Source organism: Oryza brachyantha, chromosome 6 (assembly GCF_000231095.2).
Source record: "Oryza brachyantha chromosome 6, ObraRS2, whole genome shotgun sequence".
NCBI lineage: Eukaryota > Viridiplantae > Streptophyta > Magnoliopsida > Poales > Poaceae > Oryza > Oryza brachyantha.
Genome location: NC_023168.2, coordinates 6,904,512 through 6,924,163, shown reverse-complemented (window position 1 = coordinate 6,924,163; position 19,652 = coordinate 6,904,512). Strand labels below are relative to the sequence as shown.

Genomic DNA, 19,652 nt, shown 5'->3' with positions numbered 1-19,652 from the left:
TCAAGTAGTAGCTAGCCAGATTAACAACATAGATAGTTGCCACCATATTTACGAGTCCATCTTATGGGTTTGCTCCCCCTATCATCCGTTCGCTTCTCTGCTTCTGTCTTTAGTGTCGACGAGGATGACAATTCAATAAGGGCAAGGGGCCACAATGATATCACCACTACTGGGGACTGAAAGTGCGGTGGCATTTGTGATGATCCTGACATTGGTCTCTATTTTGGAGTTTTGGTTATTTCACATTGTAAAAAAGAAAATGCATGTGCATAACCTTTTTTAAGAATAGTGTTTTAGTAAGCCCGGTTGAATCCACGATGGTATTGTGGCAAATTCCACCTTTGAAGAACACCACTGACCCTAATTTGTCAATTTTTAAAAGAGCAAATTATGATGGTGTAACGGAGAATTAAATAGAGTAACATTAGCATCTTAAAAATAAAGGATGATAGAGAAACTTAGGAGCTTATAGGTGGTGATTGACATATTTACAAATAAAAAATAATTTATGAATAAAATATTTTATATACGTATTCTTAACGATCTAGGAGTCAATGCTGGAAAATAAACTTCAGTAAAAAAAATCTCATAATTAACTCCAAATTTAACATTAAAAATTTAAAATTTGGTATATAAGTATAAGTAGAAGCGAAAAGATAGGGTGTATAGTGGTGGTAAGATAGATACTCTCTCCGTCTTATGAAAAATGAATCTAATACTCGATATGACATATTTAATACCGTGAGTCTGAACATACATTTGTTCAGATTTGTTATACTACAATATCTCAATCACATATTAGATTTACTCTTTACAGAATAGAGAGAGCAGTTATCGCCATTAAACTCATTAAGACAGGCCTATTACCTATTATAGTATGATGTACGCATGTAATGTATGCGAGAGTAGCTAGAAAAAAAAACCAACGTATGAAATATTGTATTCCCTACAATTATAACCAACATAAATAGAAGAGCGAGAGAAACTGCACACGTTTTCTCCATAAGCATCGGAGACGTGCAACGAACATATTTGATCTTAAGCTCTCAACCACCGCACATACTTCGAACATATCTCATTCTTTTTTCTTTTTATAGGAATATAAGAGAAACCGTTTATTAATTATTAAAATTAATTTATAGCAAAACTTTTATACACATGTTCTCGACGATCTAAAAGCAAATGTCACAAAATAAACCACGATAAAAAATCCCAAATCAACACTAAATTGCGTTTTAAAATTCAAATATTATCTTATAAACATAAGCAGGATGACACCACTATGGCATAAAACAAGTGTTTTATAAGTTTATATACCATACTACCTCATAAGTCTATGTACCAACCGGCATAATTTACTCAGAAGAACAATATATAAAGGGCAAAAAGAAAAGAAAAGGAAAGTGATAATTAGGAACAATTTCCCCCAAATTTAAATCACGACAGGAACATTGCATGCACGTCTATACTACCAGTCCGAAAAAGATGAAATTTGCTCCGATTCAACAAAAAGTATCTCGAGGTACTAAATCGTTTCCTATCATTGAATCTAGCTGAGTATGATGAGTACTGTTAGATCCAACGATTATAAATGATTTGGTATCACGAGGTAACGATACATTAAGATACTTTTTATTGTATTGAAACAAATCTCGAAAAAGATAAGTAACGAGGCTTATCCCTAGCTTGTTATCTCTTGGGGCAAAGAGCCATGAGGCATGCATGGGTTGGACTGTGGCATGTTTCCATCAACGACGCTGCGTACGTCCAGCCGGACGGCCACCGGTGCCACGTTCCTGTGTGCCCGCCCGGACCCTGTTTTTTTTTTTTTGGTTGGGGGAAAAGCATTCAGCTACAGGGGCCCAAAGAGCCAAATTCCAAAGCAGCTTGAGCCAGAGAGGGACCTCGCCGTCGTCTGCATCTGCATGCTCTGCCTGTCCCCGTTACGGTATGTGCTATCTCGGAGGGCTTCTAAATTAACATAGCGGTCGCATGATTATGTGCAATTATTAAGGTTTTTTTGTTTATGACGATTTTTTGCTATGATAATTGTGGTTATTACGATAATCGCGGTTTCTGCGACCAGCCTATTGCCACCTTGATCGCCGCTATGAGCACACACGTAGCCCACATATCCCCGGCATAGTTTTCCTTTTTCTCGTTATTGAGTTTAGATTATCACTAGCATGCCTCTCGAACTTTTCAGTGGTATGTTGTATGAGAAAAAAAAGTTAAAAATTTTGTTATAGAAGTTCATTGTATGACCTAAAGATAACTTTTCAAGTTTATAGTTAGTCCTTTCCGCTCTCGAATAGCTATCACAAAATCAGATATTCTGAAAAATTCCCTTCTGCTTGCCTGCGCCAAATCACTTGGTACATGATGCATCTTTGAGTTTGTAGCCGTTCATGGAGTGCGCCGGTTAAAAGCAGTGTATATGTCACACACATTGAAAAAAAAAGATTATGGTGATGACAAAATAGAGACAAACTAAAATTGGTGGTGTATGCCACATTTCCACTAGCGTGTGTGTGTGTTCATACATAATAATGTTAATGTGTGTTTGTTCCTGCATTGATGGTTAAGCTCAAAAAGGAAAAGGAACTACAGAGACATTGAGCTTTGTTAAAGAGAAGCGAAAGTGAGATTGTATGGCTAGCCTTTTGGTTTAGTTCTACCTGAAATTAATGTCTGTTTTGAAACAGGTAAGACAGACTATATACATTTTTATAAACGTAATTCTTCGTTTTATTCTAATGTAAACCAAAAGTATTTGTGTGGGGGTGTCTCGTGCTCCTTCTTTTTTTTACTTTGAAACCATTGACTTTTGGGATTTATGTTCCGACTTATTCAAATATTTTGCACGAATATGTAAAATTATTAGTCATACAATAAAAGAGATCACAACAAAATAATTCTTCAGCATGCAAATTTTTTTTAATAAATCAAATGGTCAAGCATATATCTAGAAGTAAATGTGTCAAATAAAAAAAATTGAAAATATATAGCAAGTGCCTTTGAATCGACAAATTCATAAATAATGTTAGAGTAATTGCTCATGTGCAATGTTATTAACGTGAAACTGCCATGAAAAAAAAATCAAAAGGTGCCAACTCTGTTTGGAGAAGAATGAACAGTACGTATATGAAATCGGCCCATATGACAACAATGACAATTTTTACTTGAGAGTCATTCCCATGTTAGTCAAGTTCATTGTGGCACAATCTTAGGCCACGTTCGCCATCCCCACTAGTTAACTTATCTTCTCTCGTTTTTCGCGCGTATGCTTCTCGAACTATTAAACGGTGTATTTTTTTTAAAAAAATTCTATAGGAAAGTTGTTTTAAAAATCATATTAATCTATTTTATATTTTTAATAATTAATTAATTATATACTAATCTATTATTATGTTTTTCGTGTAGGGCATAAGTTAACTTATGGCTACCAGCCAAACGCGGCCTTAGTCCGCGCCACATGTGGTCCGAAGCAACGTGGACTCGTGGAGGTAAAAAAGATCATGACAAGAGAACTAATATACTCACGAATCGAAACATTAACACGCAAAAGAAAATTCACAGGAGAAATATGCTAAGCCTATGACTCTTTGTTGTAATAGTAACTGATGCTGTTCATTCATTTATTCATCTTTATTGGACACTAAGTAAGACATAAAAGGGATATCTTATATTACTGATTTCTTCGTTTCATAATAGAAAATTTTATAAATCTGTCTAGATTCATATAAATATTAATGTATCTAGACATATGTACAAGTTACATGCATTTATCAATTAGATTAATCTAAAAAAAGGTCTTACTATATGAAAAAAAATGAAAAAATGAGTATATTATAAGTAGTCTCAACTTAAAATTTATATCTTTTTTGTCACAAATTTCAAGACATGAAACTGGCCATTGCAAACATAGATAGTCTATAACCTCACACAAATGGATAGATAATTTGTTACCAGCTCTTCCTTAACTAAATCGCACCCTCCTTATTTATAAAAGATCTAAAACATATTCTCTGTCCTAAAACTTCAGGTATCAATCTAGACAATTGTCAAGGTCCATAGCTAAACGTAGTTTTTATTCCATGCTCACATTTAATGGTAACTATGTTTTGAGACAGAGGGACAACCACACAATAAATAATATTCTATTTGTTCCATAATTTTAGGTAAGTATTTCAATAATTCAAATTTTATATCGCAATATAAATATTTCTACACCAATTCTTTATGATTTTAATCACCCAATGAATCCAAAATCAATAAGATGCTTAGAAAGAAAATATAATCTATTCAAAATTCAAAAATTAATCTCCGAAATAACTTTAAAAAGAATATTTTGACATCTTGTTAGTCTATGCTAAACATATTACAAAGATGTCTCAAACAACCTAATCAATAAATTTTCTGCATGGTTACACAGTTATTATAAACATGGCGTGGAAATATAGAGATAGGAAACATGGTTTATGCCGATAAGGGGCTACAGAACTTTTTCACTCTTTAAAAAACTATAATGCACTTAATAGAAAAATGATAAAGAACATAATTACAGTAAAGAAGATAATTGCAGCAAACTTTTTTTAGAAATATTGATTACAGCAAACTTTTTTTTAGAAATAATAATTACAGCAAACTAGAGGGAGGGAGCATGCCCCGCGCAGCCCCGAGCCAACCATGGTTAAAGTCCCCACCTTAGCTTAACCCCGCCATAACCCACCCTCCTCTCTTCTTCTACCTCGGTCTACTTGAGGAGGGCAGCCACCAGTCCACCACTCACCGCACGCCCACGCACCCAGCCGGACCGCGAGAGGAGGACGAGGAGGAGTGGTGCTCGCTCGCCGCTTGAGGAGGGCAGAGCGGCGCCGGCGGTGTGTGTGCCGTCGGCAAGCGCCGCTTGTCGTGGGGGGGAAGGGTGGAGGGCGGTGGTGTGGTGCTGCGGCGGCGGAAGGGGGGGGGGGGGGGAGGGAGGGCGGCGCGCTTGCCAGATCTGCGGCCCCGCCGGCGGCGGGCCGCCATTTCCCGTCGCTCCGCATTGGATCAGGTGTGAGCAGGAGCTCGTTTCTTCCGGATTTCTCGTGGGTGTTCGTTGGTTTTAGCTTCAGCATCTCGGTTGATGAAGCTTTGGTTTATGAGTTTTCTGATTCTTTCTCTGTTGCCTCCCCAAATCCAAGTTTCTTTAGTTAGGAGAGCAAAAGGCTGCATTTTTAGTCAGAAAAAAACCCGTGCTTTCTTGCTAATGAAAAGCAGCTTAGCCGTGGTTTCTGATGCACTAATCTCCCTTTGCTGGGATTCTCTGGGATTAGCCGGATTCATGGTGTTCCTCGGCCTGGTAAAATTAATGTCGGTGGATACGATTAAAATTTGGTTTTTCTTTTCTCCCCACAGCTGATCTGTTTGAGCCGTGGGGGGCAAAAATCTGTACTTGCATAGCCAGTTAGGCACCATGGTGTAGTTTCGTTTTCGTTTCAAGGTGTACTTGATTCCTGTAGTAAAAGATACACCTTTGAGAAGAATAACCGTGGTGAGGAGATGAGAGTGAGATGGCCGTCAGCTACGCACGAGAGATTCCGAGGTGGTTGGATTCATGGGGGCCAATTTAAGCTGCTGCAGTAGAGTTACCAGGCTGAATCGGTGCTTGCTACAATGAATGTTTGGAGATATGTCTAGATCTCATCTCATCAGTTGGCCGAGATTCAGGGTAAGCAAAGGACAGCTGATATTCATGGTAGAGTGGATGGGGGACAGCATGAATCCGAATGATGAAGCTGTGAAAGAAATGCATCTTGTGTTCAACGAACATATAATGGCTTCATCGTGCACCTTAAAGCTACTGGTAGTATACTACTACCACCACCTAACAGTGAACAATGATATGGAAAGGGGTAGTCCACTCCTTACGTATGGTAACTTTCTCTTAAGAAATATAAATGCTCACTTAGTCATGTGGAGAGTTGGATTTATTTAATTTTAAGTGGCTGGGTGCATCATGAGGAAACTTCCTTATCTTGCATTTCATGTTTTTATACAGAAGAGTAGGAGACTGAAGCAGAATCGTTTGGAAGTCATGTGGAGAAGCACTTCTATGTTTTGATGATTATAAATAGCTGCTGGTTTCTGACTTGAGAAAAACTATATGGTAACCTCCATTTGTTCTGTCTGTTTTTGCAGGTTCTGGTTATCCTCCAAAAGTGAGCTTGGGTTTCATAGCTGCTCCCCTTTGTAGGGGAAGCTACTGCAGTCTTCAGCTTCCTGATTTATTGTTGCTTTCTGGTACCCTTAAGCTATTGTTCAAGATGTCTGTTGTCGCCTGATGATTGCTGCTGTGACATCTCTCTCGCACCCTAGCACCACGTCATCTGCGGAATTTGACGGGCGCAGGAGCGAGGAGAGGCGTAAGAAGGGCCTCATTGTTGCAGCTGCCTCTGGTGCATTTGCCTCCATTCCTTTGTCATCGTTAGCCATGTCTCGCAATTTGGAGAGCCCAGTTCAGACCCAGATGGCAGTTTCAGCCTTGAACCGTGCTCTCAGCAGTGAGTACCCTTCGAAAAGTAGAAGTGAAGGCAGAGCTAGCGGTTGGAAGCGTATTTTTGTCCAAACTGACACTGGCTGTGTCCTGGCTGTTCAATTAGATCGAGGTGACAATGCACACACGGTCAAAAGAAAGCTGCAGCTTGCCCTGAATGTTCCCACGGAAGAGAGTTCTCTGACATTTGGTGACCGTGTTCTTAAGAATGATCTCAGCACTATCCGGAATGATTCTCCATTGCTTCTAACCAAGACTTTCATGCATCGAAGTTCCTCGACACCATGCTTGTCTCCTACTGGCAAGGATGTTCAGCAGCAACGGGATAGGGGTGGTCCTATTGAACTGTTAGTTTGCCCAAGCCGTTGTTCTCGGACAAAGCAGCTTGTGAAGGATGTTGCTAGGGCTATAAGAAATGGGGTGGATCCAATACCTGTCAATAGTGGGCTTGGTGGCGCCTACTATTTCAAAAACAGCAAAGGTGATAATACTGCCATTGTGAAGCCAAATGACGAGGAGCCATTTGCACCCAATAATCCAAAAGGTTTTACAGGGAAAGCCCTTGGACAGCCAGGCCTTAAAAGATCAGTTCGAGTTGGTGAGACTGGTTTTAGAGAGGTTGCTGCCTACCTTCTGGATCATGATAACTCTGCTAATGTCCCACCTACGGTTCTTGTTAAGATCTCTCATCCTGTATTTAATGTGAATGAATGTGTCAACTCAGCCAACAAGATGGCTTCTCAGGACTATCCAGGGGCTGTAAGCAAGATCGCATCATTTCAGCAGTTCATTCCTCATGATTTTGACGCCAGTGACCATGGGACTTCAAGCTTTCCTGTCTCTGCTGTTCATAGGATTGGTATTCTTGACATCAGAATCTTCAACACTGACAGGCATGCTGGAAATCTTCTGGTCAGGAAGCTGACTGGAGCAGGAAAGTTTGGGAATCAGACTCAGCTGATTCCTATTGATCATGGTCTCTGCCTTCCCGAGTGCTTGGAGGATCCTTATTTTGAATGGATCCATTGGCCACAGGCATCAATCCCGTTCTCTGATGATGAACTTGAGTACATAGCTAATCTTGACCCAATGAGAGATGCTGACATGCTTCGTATGGAGCTGCCTATGATCCGTGAGGCATGCCTTAGAGTACTAATACTCTCAACCATATTTCTGAAAGAAGCCACATCTTTTGGTCTTTGCCTTGCAGAGATTGGTGAGATGATGAGCAGGGAATTTACTGGGATGGAAGATCAGCCAAGTGAGTTAGAGGTTGTCTGTATGGAAGCAAGGAGACTAACAATGGAACGTGAAGAGAGCTCCACTGAAAATGAGCCCGGTGATGAGGATGCAACTCAATTTGAACTTGATTGTGAAGATGATCATGAAATTCCAAAGGCACAACCAGCTTATCATTTTGAACTTAAGGGAGGGAGCTCAAGAAACCCACTGTCTAAACTGGATGAAGCCACTGAAGAAGAGGAATATGACATTGAGGAGGAAGAAAGCAATGCAGAAAAGTTAGGTTACCCACAAGCTGTCAATAAATGGCTTCCTAACATTTCGAAGCTATCAACCTCACTGAATGGTGTCCGTCTCAGTGACAAAATCCAGCGTCAGCTGCCCGCTGCTCCGATGGTTGCTGATTCCATGAAAACTTCTGATGGCAACAACAGTCACAGTGGCTCCCAAGTTGGTAACTGGAGGAGTGCAAACGAGCAGCTTCCAACAAGTGCGAGCTTCGTCAAGCTAGCTGACATGGGAGCAGAGACATGGGTGCTGTTCCTCGAGAAGTTCCAGGAGCTGCTTCCTGGGGCATTCCGCTCTCGCAAGTGCGGCACCACAGGGCAAAGGGCAAGGCAGAGGCTTGGCACTTCTTGCCAGTTTTGAGGTAGTGCAGGATTAGGGAGGTGAATGCCTTGTTTGGCTGCTGCTGTTTGCTGTGGCTTTCTTGTAGGTGTTAAGCTATGCAGCTGTAGAATAAAGCCATCCTTTTACAGGCTTGCAATAGGGTTTGAGCAACTGATATCGCCTGTGCCAGAGGTCCATTGTGTGATGATGGCCTTTTTCTGTACATAGTGTTTTTTTCATCTTTCTTTTCTAGTTAGACATGAGTTTGCTTGAAGGAAGCTGGGATGTGATGCCTGCCCAGTTATTGGCCGCCCAGTTCCTCCACTCATGATATGCATTCAAAGATGTCATTCAAATAAACATTTGAAAAGGTTTCTGATGTGATCATTTAACATTTGTTCAGTTTCAGAGTACTGTTAAAGCTCTCACTTGCAGGGTTTTTGTTGGGTTCTCCATTGTCATGTTGTGTGTTCTGAATTCTCAACCCCCTGTGGTCACATATGTACCAGTGGTTTACCACTCTTTACCGATGCAGTTAAACTTCCAGTTTACTGCTCATGCTGCAGGGATTCTGGGAATCCACTCTCCTTTTCATATGGCACACTAGTTTGAAGCTCTCACGAGCTGGGCTGAATTGCATCTGAAAATTTGACAGAATAACTGCAGCCTAATGTCTCCTGTCAGCATGCTTACTGTGCAGTCTTTAGATATGAGTTCAATTCTGTCAGAACTACTGGAGCCAGCATAAATGCATCTGAAATGCAGAACATTATGAGAAAAATACAGCAAACTGAATTGATCATAGATGCCCTTCATCTATGACTAGCTTTACATTTGCTGCAATAGGGTCCATATTACCAAATTGATGCCACCAGAACTTTTTGACTATTTACAACTATTTACGCCCAAGTTAGCAGTCATCCAAATTAGCAAGACCTACAATATTGGCATCTAATTGACCTTCAAAAGGGGAAAAAAAATTCATTGATGCTTCATCACACAGGAAGTGCTCCTCAAACCTAAGTGAAAGTTCATTTCTGTTTACATTTTGCTCACCGGGTCATGTTGTAGAGCCTAGAGAGGGATGGGGAGTTTCAAGCTGTTATAGGTGTCAGTTCTTTCATGCTGGTAAGATCACTCAGTTCCACATGCTGGTGCTCGATTCTCCTTAGAACTGTCCTGGTTTCGCTCCTCGGCAGATTTAGTGTGTCAAGTTTCATCAGCTGGAGCTGCCTTATCCTTGATATGGCCTGAGTAACCTCTGAGATCCAGGGCCTCTTCCTTGGGTTCTTGTTAATACATCGGTAGGCGACATCAGCAAGGATCCTTACTTCCTCAGCAATGTTACCTGCTATGAGGTTCTTGTCCAGTATCTCATCCCAATCAGCCTTTCCTTCCTCTCCAATAGCTGCCTGGAAAGAGAAATACATCATAAGTACATACGAATGAAATTTGTGCTTGTAGACAGTTGCTACAAAGTTTAATTAATCTTACAGAAGAATAATAGTTTGTACATAATTATGTTATTTCTTTGTCTGAAAAAACAAACCATGTTATTTACATGATAATCTAGTATCTGCTTAAAACAGAAATAGTGGAAGTGTGGGGCTTCCTTTGTGGTGGTTGTATAGATCAAAGTTAAAGATTTGTCCTAAACTGGTAACTCAGCTAGTGTATTCTTAATATTATTGGGTTTTTCTTTGTACACTAGTATGCTCTATATGCTGTACATGACTGGTAGTCGGGAATGCTGGAAGCATACCACACAAAAAAGAGGATACATAAGAAATGAGTGATCTGTTTAATGTTTCGTAATTTATATTGAAATATTTTTTCGCATGGAATGAATCTATAGTCTTGTCTGGAGTTAGTGACAACATGGTAAAATCACTTACTAGATCAATGTACTCCATTAGACCTTGTTGCGGATTTATGGCGGTAATGAGTTCGAAAAGTATTATGCCGAAACTATAAACATCGCTTTTCTTTGTGAACTTGCTAGTGGACATGTAGTCAGGATCCATATATCCATAGGTACCCTTGAGGCCTGACTTCCTTCCATCATATACTTCCTCCTTTGATAGACCGAAGTCTGCAACCTGCATCCACGAAATGTGCACATTAACATATTTATTTCAGACTAACGATTTTCTTTTGCGTGCATCTTCACTGGAAACACTTTTAGTTGGTGCAGTTGATCACTGAACTATATATATGCTCATCATGGGGCAGTATTGGTTTAGTTAAACAACTGTACAATCATACTTAAAAGAGCCCATGAAGTAGAAATGCTTTTGCAATGATTATTGTGAAGTACATAATAAATTTTCTAACCTTGGCCCTCATTGAATGGTCCAAGAGTATATTAGCAGACTTCAGATCTCTGTGAATAACAGGTGGAACAGCCTGCACAATAGTCATTTTTTCCATCAATTTGCATGATCAGGTCATTAACAAGAAAAGTACAGTTTTAATAGCCATCAACCGTACCCCTTCATGTAGATACTCAATGCCATGAGCTACATCGTGAGCAATTTGTAGCCTTTCTTGCCAGCTCAAACTTCGCTTATTATCATCTGACAGGACATGGTATGAATAATTAGATGGGAAGAAAATTTGTGATTCAACGACCAATCATTTATTCTCTTGGCAATGTGCTGCATACTATAAGTGTTTTTGTGTACAAATACTACAGAAACCATTTTGTTTGGCTTCTCTCGTTTATGTTCTGCTTCCCAAAAGTAAACTTACCATACAGAAGGCTTGCTAAATTCCCATTGCTCATGTACTCGTAAATCAAGATGCGCTGGCCTTTTTCCACGCAATATCCAACCAAATTAACAAGGTTTCTATGATGCAGCCTACTGAGCAATGCCACCTGCAAACAAGAAATAGTCAATTAGCCTAGTTTATCCAAGTCTAATTCCTCAGAACCAACTACTTTCCAAATAATAAAGATATTGTAAGTTGCAATCCACAGCATGTTTCATCACGATGTAGTACACTATTACTTTATGACTAGCTACAAGCCTAAAAAAAAAACAAGCATTCTTCCTGCTACAGAAGGTAACATGGAAATTACCTAATTTTTAGGGATCAACAAAAAAAATAAAAAAAATACATTTAGATATTTCTATACTAGAGTTTTCTCCTCCTAAGGTTTGTATGGGAATACTTGTGTAATATATATAAATAAGACAATGTTTAATTACACCCTTCCCAGTAAAATTCATCACCTCAACAAATGTCCATACAAAAATGTTGCTTCAAAGAGAATGAAAGAGAAGATGACAACTTTGGAATCAGAAAAATATCACCCTGCATTCATTCATACCTCGGTCTGGAACTCCCTTTCCCCTTGACTTGAATCGCTCGCGAGCACCTTTACAGCAACCACTTCGCCGGTGGCCATGACGGCCTTGTACACAGGACCAAACGAACCTTGCCCCAGAATTGTGGTGAAGTTGTTGGTCGCCTTCTGCAGATCTCTAAACAAACAAACAAACAGCCAATCAGCAACAGCACATGACTGACATGGAACATTCAGGCAAATGGTATGATGATGAATTGATGATCATCACATCGGACCAGAAATTCAGATGAGGATATTATTATCATCGGTATGTGGCCACTTTAATTGCAGATGCAACAGTGACAAGATTTGTGTTAATGAATGTGAGAGTAAGTAGGTGTCATGTTTACTTGTAGTGGTATTTGGGGATCCCGGAGACGGAGACGGGTGGGTCCCTGCCGTTGTGGGCGCCGCCCGTCCAGGCCCAGAAGGCGGCGGCGCGCTTCGCCGGCGGCGGCGGCGGGTGGGGGTGGTGGTCCCAGTCGGCGACGCTCTCGGAGGCGATGGAGAGGGACACGCTGGAGTCGAGGCTGGCGTTGCCCCGCAGCGTCGCGGTGGTCGACTCCAGCGACCGCCGCGTCGGGGCGGCGACGCTGGCGCTGGCCCGCCTCCGGTGGAGGCAGATGGCCAGGATGACGAGCGCCGCCGAGACCACCGCCGCGGCCGCGGCGGCGGTGACCCAGATGACCACGGCCGCCGTCCTATCGACCATTCCCGCCGCCGCCTCGCTCCTTCCCCGGCGAGGCAAAGACCATGCCGGTGCGAGGTCAGCAAGGGTCAGCGGCGTCCCGGCTTCTCTCCACCTCTTCTTCCTCCTGCCATGGAGCAACAGCAGCAGCAGCAACACGCGTCAAGAAACCGATCTCCTCGCCGGCGAAAGCGAAACGCACCACCAAGAAAGCGATCCTTTTTCGCGCCAAAAACGCAGCCCCGCAACTAGAATTCCGCGGCAAGAACCACCCTTCCGTCGGAACTCGGCGGCAAAACCGCGGAATTGGACCTAAAAAAACCAGCAAGAACACACACACATACCTATGCACTTGAGATCACCGCTGCGCACAGGAGTTCTTCGCGACGATTTTGATCCCCACCCACAACGATTACTTTCAAAGCGCATGCAGCGGAAGCAGAATGGGATAGAACAACACAAATTGTCAACTTTTCTTGCTTGGCTGCGTCGATCCTTCCTTCCCTGTGGGGGAGTAGGGGGAGGAGGAGGAGGAGGGAGACGTCGAGGAGTTTGGAGGAGACTGGCGCGTGGAAAAGAAGGCCCCTGTATGGAGTAGACGCGGTCCAACTCCAACCCCCACACCCCCATGTTGATGATAAAAATATTGTTTTCTAGGATATCAAGCCACGAGTAATTAATGCTCTACTGTCGATTTGGCTAGAGTAATGTAATTATCTTTTCACTTTTGCTTACTCTTAATCTAAAATTTTAATTTTTAATATTAAATTTAAATTTGATTTGTTTCTTCATTATATTTTTCAGCCTTTGTTTTTTATCAATAAGAATGTATATATAGAAGTCTTATTTATAAATATATTGTGTGGCTTTTTAGCGAAATGATGGGCCTCTCAATTTAAATTTTTATAACTTCAACTTAAAATGTACCTGAGTAAAATAATATTTGTTCATATATATATATATATATATATATATATATATATATATATATATATATAATAGTGGTATGTCTTATAGATTGCATTTTTTATCCAAAATAATCACACACATCTTTCCTTTTTTTTCTTATACTTATAAGAAAAAAATTTATATTATTAATCTAAAATTTAGAGTTAATTTATAGTTTTTCATCTAGTTTATTGTTTAGTCTTTATTTTTAAATCGCTAAAACCATATATATATATATATATATATATATATATATATATATATATATATATATATATATATATATATATATATATATATATATATATATATATATATATATATACTATGGAACAGGAGGAAATAACTAACTGCCACTCTAACTGCCTTAACCTCTCTCTTTTTCTATATATCTCTCTTCCTCCGTCTGTTTTTTCTGTTCTTTTGGTAGTTTCTGAAGGAACTGCATGTTTGTCTAGGATGGAAGCAGTTGCTGATGGCTACTTTTTTTTTCTTTTTTGCATTGACCTGACATGTGCAAATGAGACCATATCAACCCTGTCCTACACCTACAACCCTTTTCACAGGGTCCACATGTCGACTAACTCATTTAGAAGATCTTCCTGTGAACGATGATTTTCTTGACTTTACAAAAAAGACAAATTTGTTTCTCCAAACAATTCAGGTCTACCAGATTCAGACACACCAGAGAGAGAGAGAGGGAGAGAGAGCACATGAATTCAGAAAATGTGGTTTGGTCATCGGAGCCAAAGATCTCACAGCTGCAGCAATTGCAGAAGAGGCAGAGAGTAACGTCCTGCACGCGTGCCCTGCTTGCTCTCGCTGGCTGCTACCGCCAAGAAGTTAATATGGACGGATCTCATTAGGGGAGCTCTTGTATAAACAAAATTGTTTAAATCTGTAGCAATTTTTAGATTGAGTTGTCTGATAGACTAAGTTTTCTACTCGGACTAAGTTTGCAATTTAAAAATGCTGCATATAACTGGTTAATATAAAGGAGGAGTAAACAAAAACTATCCTTCTTTAAAAAATTGAAAACATAAACAAAATTGTTCATGCAGAGTCGTCCAAATCCAGTTGCTTCTTCTGCTTAAAAATCTTTCTCTTGAGCTTAACGCCTTCATCTGTCTGCTTTTGTAGTTTATATGGCTATGTGTTATTCTTAATTCCCTCGTTGATCTTAGTTTAGCAATCTGCCGCATGTTGTAGTTTACTTCGTGGTAGTAATTAGGACTGCTGATGGATGAAGAAATATTGTTTGATTCCAAACAGTGAGCTGATGATGAGTGCTGCTCACTAGTTTAAAGAGCTAGTAGTGTACACTTCTCTCTCTAATATAAAAGCCCTTTTTAAAAATAATTTTAATTCTTTTTAGGGAAAATAATTTTAATTCGTGAGTTGAAAGTCTAAAAACCTAAGTTTTAATTTTCGTTGTTCTGTACTGTCGAGTTGAGACCGGAGCGCTGGCATATCCAATTTAGGTTTAGCCTTTTATTTCAAATTATAAAAATAACATTAATATATTTGATTTATATAGTTTTATGCAATTAAATCCACCAGAGAAAAATATTCTAAGATATATAAATATATTTGAGAATGTGTAGTTTCGTATAATTCCGATTAATTGTCGAACAATGCCTCTCCATCTGATTACTGCATTCTGTTTTCTACACCAATGCTTTGAAGTATAAGCACCTATTTTTGTTTCAGAAAAATGAATGTGAACTGAGCACTAGAGAGCTAATATGTCCTATTTAAGTCCAACCTCTTATGTCAAATTATGATAATTTTAAAGTAAACTTCAGTAGTTAACAAGTTTTGACTAGTCATTAATATTTAAAAAATAGGCTTAAGTAATGAGAATTCTGGTTTTGAGTTCCGTGGATTAGCTGCAGTTATTTGACATGTTACCTGATAAGGGATTAAATTTTACTTGGAACAGGCGATCGATTTACACGTTTAAATTTTATCGATCAATTTCATGGTGCTACATGCAAGCACGTTGTTGAACAATTCGCAAAGAATGATTGCCTGAGGAAGATACATATGAACGATTACTAATTCGGCTAGATTGGACGATTCAATCACAGGAATCATTGAAAAAAAATGTGTACAGCTTTGTTGAGACCAATTCATCTTTAAGAAGATCTTGATCGAGCTGGTTAATGCTGACGACAACTATATTTTTTTTCAATAGAAAACAAACCAAATTAGAGCAGCTTAGCTCACGTTCTAATGAGTTCATGGATATATCAAATTCGCAAGTTGCATTAAATCTTTTATAACAAATTGGGATAAAGTATGTGTGTGATGTACACACGCAATGTCTCAAGGACATGTTTCCTCCTTTCAAGACATTTTTTTTCAACCAATGAATAAAAGCAATTCATGCTCAAATCCAGCCATTCGACATCAGAAATCACATCGAGTTTAAGCTGTTTTATCCCTTCCTTGCGAGACTTTAGTCCAGCCATTACAGCTGACCTTTACAAATCCAACCATGTGAGACTTATTCTGTGCTCTCAGGTGCACCGTGCACCAACCATACCTGAAAGGCTGAAATGAACCAGCAAGTGTTTGGCGCCAGACTGCCAGTACCCAAAGTATGGCAAATTAAAGAGAATGTCAGTATGGATCAGGTCTAGCAACTGCACTACACTGTAATTTACACCCCCCGCCCCCCCCCCCCCCCCCCCCCCCAAAAAAAAAAAAACTGCATTGCAAGGTAACCTTAACATGGTATAGAATGTACAACATGTCTACACTATCTACACTTTCTGCTGCAGGATATTCACATTAAGTAATTACAGTAAAGAAAACAACAGCTGTGCCTAAATTCTGAACCTAACACGAGGAAGCAGTTTGGTCCATCTTCCTGACAGACAGCAATAAACCAATGACTTCTTTTACAAAATTACACAAGCATTCTCTGCAAAAACTGGTCAGCGCTGGAGATTGGTGAGGTTCAGTTCTGCAGGTGTGCTTGCAAACCGGTCTTGGGACTGCGAGAGCTACCGATGATGAATGTTCCAATCCACAGGAGGCCAACACAGTATGTGTTGCTGCTCGAGCAACTTCCTTGAAAGTGTCAGAACCTGCATCACCAGAATGTTTTGTTATAGAACAAATAGGAAATAATTCAAAAGTCTTGTTAGTGAACAAAGAATTGGAAGGAGAATACGAACCATAAGTTTTGTCTATATTGAGCAGCTTCAACTCGCGAATAGCCAAAAATGAAATATCACATTTTCTTATTTTCCAACTTGATCTAGATCTCTTTGATCCCTGATCATCATGTGTTTCGGAACCAAGTTTTCTCTTAAGCTTATGACGATCTGGTCCAGAATTTCTAACTTCGCCCTTTGCTCCAGCGGTACCAATATTAATGGATGTCACCGTGCCTGATGGTTCCTGAGGGCTTATCATCTCTGTAGATTGGCTTCTTGGTCCAGGTCTTAGTTGTAGTGATGAGGTCACCATGGACTGGTCAGACAATGAACTAAACGTAAACGGACAGGATATACCTGATTTGGATTTCTCCGGTCTGCTTATGTCACATGAAGATTCAAGCATTTGATCTGCATTATCGCTATTACTTGATGAGGCAACTTTATCATTCATACTTGTAGAAGGTATTCTTCCATGAGCCGATGCATGGAATTCCTTTTGCATTTTATGGCCTTTTCCAAAATTCACTGTTGGCAGTCTATTTTCCATGTTTGTACTACGATTATATTCTGCATTGTTCTTCTGAGTTATGTCATCATACAGTTTGTTGTTCTTATGTCCTAAAATTGTATCGATTGGGCTGTATGAAGTTGACTTATTACCCATGGAGAATGGAACACTGCAGTTAAGGGAGGAAGGTTTGTTAGGTTTCTTCTTCCCACCCGGCAATCTTGCTATTTCTAGCATTTTCCATGCCTTACGGACATCAGAACCATCCTTATGTGGAATTTTGTTAGCACAGCGAGATGAGGAAGTGGCCACCTCTGTGAAGGCTGTTGAGGACAGATGACGTTCCTCCATATCAGAAGTACCAACACTATTTTGGCTATTGTTGATTGTCGTTGCACATCGCCGATGCTCTGTATTAGAAATGGTTCGAGTAACGTTTCCCCTTCTATTGTGTATATGTGTGGTAAACCCAATGGAACCTGCACGGAGAGCAGACCAGTTCTCACGCAATTCCATTATACGGCTACTAAGCTTGCGGGAATTACGCAGTGTTCTAGCTCCCTCAGGTTCCAAGCGAGAATGATCATGTGACGATACTCGACCATTATCTCGGTCCTTACAGGATTCAGGACATTGAGATTCAACTGGAATACTCTGTGATGGCATATCCTCAGCCCTTCTGTCCAGCCTACTGCTCCTTGCATTGATCCTGCCTATTAGAATTGTGGAGTAATCATCATCCACAATATCATAAATAGAGGGAATTGGGTAAGAAATAGAAGGCGTAGTATTCTGCACACTTGTCCTTTGAACTAAACTCGGAGGGTAACCCTCATCCACGATATCCGAAATGGAAGGAGCAGCAACTGGATCAGCTATTGGAGCTTCAATGGTGATTTTAAATTCACCCTGATCACTAGAATTGTCATCGTCAATCTGACACCTCAAATGCTCCTCCTTGGCTGTTGTGCAGTCCTTACAGAACCAGTCACCATCAGGAATGTCAGTGCCTAGGCCAACACAGTAAGTGTGCACGGCAGAGTCACAGAGCTCACATAACAGCATCAGGTCATCATCATTGGAGAGGTTACACATGGTGCAGCTGGTGTTTGCATAAAGATCAGCATCTACAGTGTTGCCCGAAGAATTGCACACCTGGTGAAAGAAACAACATGTCAGCCTTGCAAGAATTCTTGGCGCCCTAACAAACAGAGCAAAACTAGTATAACATAACAGTAGAGCAAGCAATGACTTATTAGCGGCACAGTACAATAATTCAAGCCTTCCAGGACTGGATTGCAATTACCATGACATGCTACAATGAGAAATCAAGAGGATTACATGAACATAGCATATGCATCAATTACAGTGGATTCTTGCTGCAAGAATGTCCCAATTAACTACTATGTCCAAAAAGGGCAAAGTACAAAGATGTATGAACCACAGTACCAGCTTCCCAAAGTGCTAAAATTACAATCTAACAGGCAGCGAATCGTGATAAATGTTTGGGCTTTGATGGTATATCGTCGCAAAGTTCAATTCAAGTAAGCATTTTCATTCCTATGGCTTTACAAAAATTTCATACAACTGTAACTGTTATGCCCAACAAACAACAACGGTAAAGAAGAAAAATATACTATAATAGTATTACTATAATACAAGTGGCGGTGAAATGGGCGAAAATTGCAACGTACGTGCTAGACAAGTAAATCTAACCAATGTGAAGTCTAGGTTTCCGATGATAATTGCGAAATTCTGAGCCAGGAACTTGCGGGGGGCGCGCTTGGATTTAGGGCACTTCCAATTTACCTGGTTGCGCTCGGCGACGGCGACGAGGCGCTCGGAGGGGAAGCGGCCGGGGACGGGTGGGCGGCGGATGGCGCGGAAGCGGGCCTTGCAGAAGGGGCAGCGCGACTCGACCCGCGCCCACGCCATGATGCAGACGAAGCAGAAGTGGTGGTCGCAGCAGTCGAGCTCCCCGCGCACCGCCCGCCGCGCGTCCGTCAGGCAGACGCCGCACAGCACGCCCTCCTCCTCCTCCCCCTCCCCCTCGCGGGCCGCCGCCGAACCAGCAGCTGCAGCTGCAGGAGCAGGAGCAGCGTCGCCCTCCATGGCCTCCTTTCCCCTCGACGACACCCCTTCGCCGCCGGCGGGCGCCTCCATGGTCGCCGTCGCCGTCGTTCCGGTTGGGTGACGGGCCGACGGACGAGCCCGACCCTTCTCGTATTTGGGATGGAAGGGTTCGAGTCCGGGTCGCACTCGGACCGAGATGGGCCTGTTGGGCTCGGACTCAGGAGGGCCGACTCGATCAAAGCCCAAACACTGCGGCCCATCCATGGATTAGACACTTCGAGATTGTATCGGACACGAATGTACGACTAAGATTTTGTATGTATCGGAGAACTGTAAATTTTGTGCTCCAGCCGTGGTACAAGTACAACTACGTGTTTGTTTTGTTAAGTTGGTTGCCAAAATTAACCTTATCAAAATTTTGTATGGCCGAAATTTACCTGTTGTGTTTGGTTCCTACCCTTACCAAAATTTTGGTACCCATGCACTTCATTTCATATTATAGAATGCTTTGACATTATTTAACT

At 40.9% G+C, this 19,652-nt stretch overlaps 3 protein-coding genes across 3 annotated transcripts; 1 reads left to right on the top strand and 2 right to left on the bottom strand.

The window, feature by feature from the left end:
- The first annotated feature begins 4,971 nt into the window (after nucleotides 1-4,971).
- Nucleotides 4,972-8,814, top strand: LOC102706159 (phosphatidylinositol 4-kinase gamma 5-like). Its single transcript, XM_006665041.3, has 2 exons — nucleotides 4,972-5,056; nucleotides 6,184-8,814. The coding sequence occupies exon 2, from the start codon at nucleotides 6,326-6,328 to the stop codon at nucleotides 8,426-8,428; it is 2,103 nt and encodes a 700-aa protein (XP_006665104.1). The 5' UTR covers nucleotides 4,972-5,056; nucleotides 6,184-6,325; the 3' UTR covers nucleotides 8,429-8,814.
- A 515-nt stretch (nucleotides 8,815-9,329) lies between these two features.
- LOC102706439 (calcium/calmodulin-regulated receptor-like kinase 2) lies at nucleotides 9,330-13,049 on the bottom strand. Its single transcript, XM_040525605.1, has 8 exons — nucleotides 12,774-13,049; nucleotides 12,092-12,556; nucleotides 11,724-11,877; nucleotides 11,141-11,267; nucleotides 10,880-10,965; nucleotides 10,724-10,795; nucleotides 10,285-10,488; nucleotides 9,330-9,801 (listed from the first exon to the last, which is right to left on the bottom strand). Exons 2-8 carry the CDS (start codon nucleotides 12,451-12,453, stop codon nucleotides 9,484-9,486), a joined length of 1,323 nt encoding a protein of 440 aa, XP_040381539.1. The 5' UTR covers nucleotides 12,454-12,556; nucleotides 12,774-13,049; the 3' UTR covers nucleotides 9,330-9,483.
- A 3,034-nt stretch (nucleotides 13,050-16,083) lies between these two features.
- On the bottom strand, nucleotides 16,084-19,257 carry LOC102709185. Its single transcript, XM_006656820.3, has 3 exons — nucleotides 18,865-19,257; nucleotides 16,563-18,210; nucleotides 16,084-16,472 (listed from the first exon to the last, which is right to left on the bottom strand). Exons 1-3 carry the CDS (start codon nucleotides 19,216-19,218, stop codon nucleotides 16,222-16,224), a joined length of 2,253 nt encoding a protein of 750 aa, XP_006656883.3. The 5' UTR covers nucleotides 19,219-19,257; the 3' UTR covers nucleotides 16,084-16,221.
- Between the last annotated feature and the right edge of the window lie 395 nt (nucleotides 19,258-19,652).

What these genes read in the sequence shown, in the direction of transcription:
- LOC102706159 (XM_006665041.3), top strand. Translation starts at nt 6,326, where the DNA reads ATGATTGCTGCTGTGACATCTCTCTCGCACCCTAGCACCACGTCATCT.
- LOC102706439 (XM_040525605.1), bottom strand. Translation starts at nt 12,453, where the DNA reads ATGGTCGATAGGACGGCGGCCGTGGTCATCTGGGTCACCGCCGCCGCG. An exon ending in ATCCCCAAATACCACTACAA is followed by an intron (nt 11,878 to 12,091) that starts GTAAACATGACA and finishes TTGTTTGTTTAG; the next exon opens with AGATCTGCAGAAGGCGACCA. An exon ending in TTTAGCAAGCCTTCTGTATG is followed by an intron (nt 10,966 to 11,140) that starts GTAAGTTTACTT and finishes ATGTCCTGTCAG; the next exon opens with ATGATAATAAGCGAAGTTTG.
- LOC102709185 (XM_006656820.3), bottom strand. Translation starts at nt 19,218, where the DNA reads ATGGAGGCGCCCGCCGGCGGCGAAGGGGTGTCGTCGAGGGGAAAGGAG. An exon ending in CCGTCGCCGAGCGCAACCAG is followed by an intron (nt 18,211 to 18,864) that starts GTAAATTGGAAG and finishes TTCTTTCACCAG; the next exon opens with GTGTGCAATTCTTCGGGCAA. An exon ending in CAATATAGACAAAACTTATG is followed by an intron (nt 16,473 to 16,562) that starts GTTCGTATTCTC and finishes CTGGTGATGCAG; the next exon opens with GTTCTGACACTTTCAAGGAA.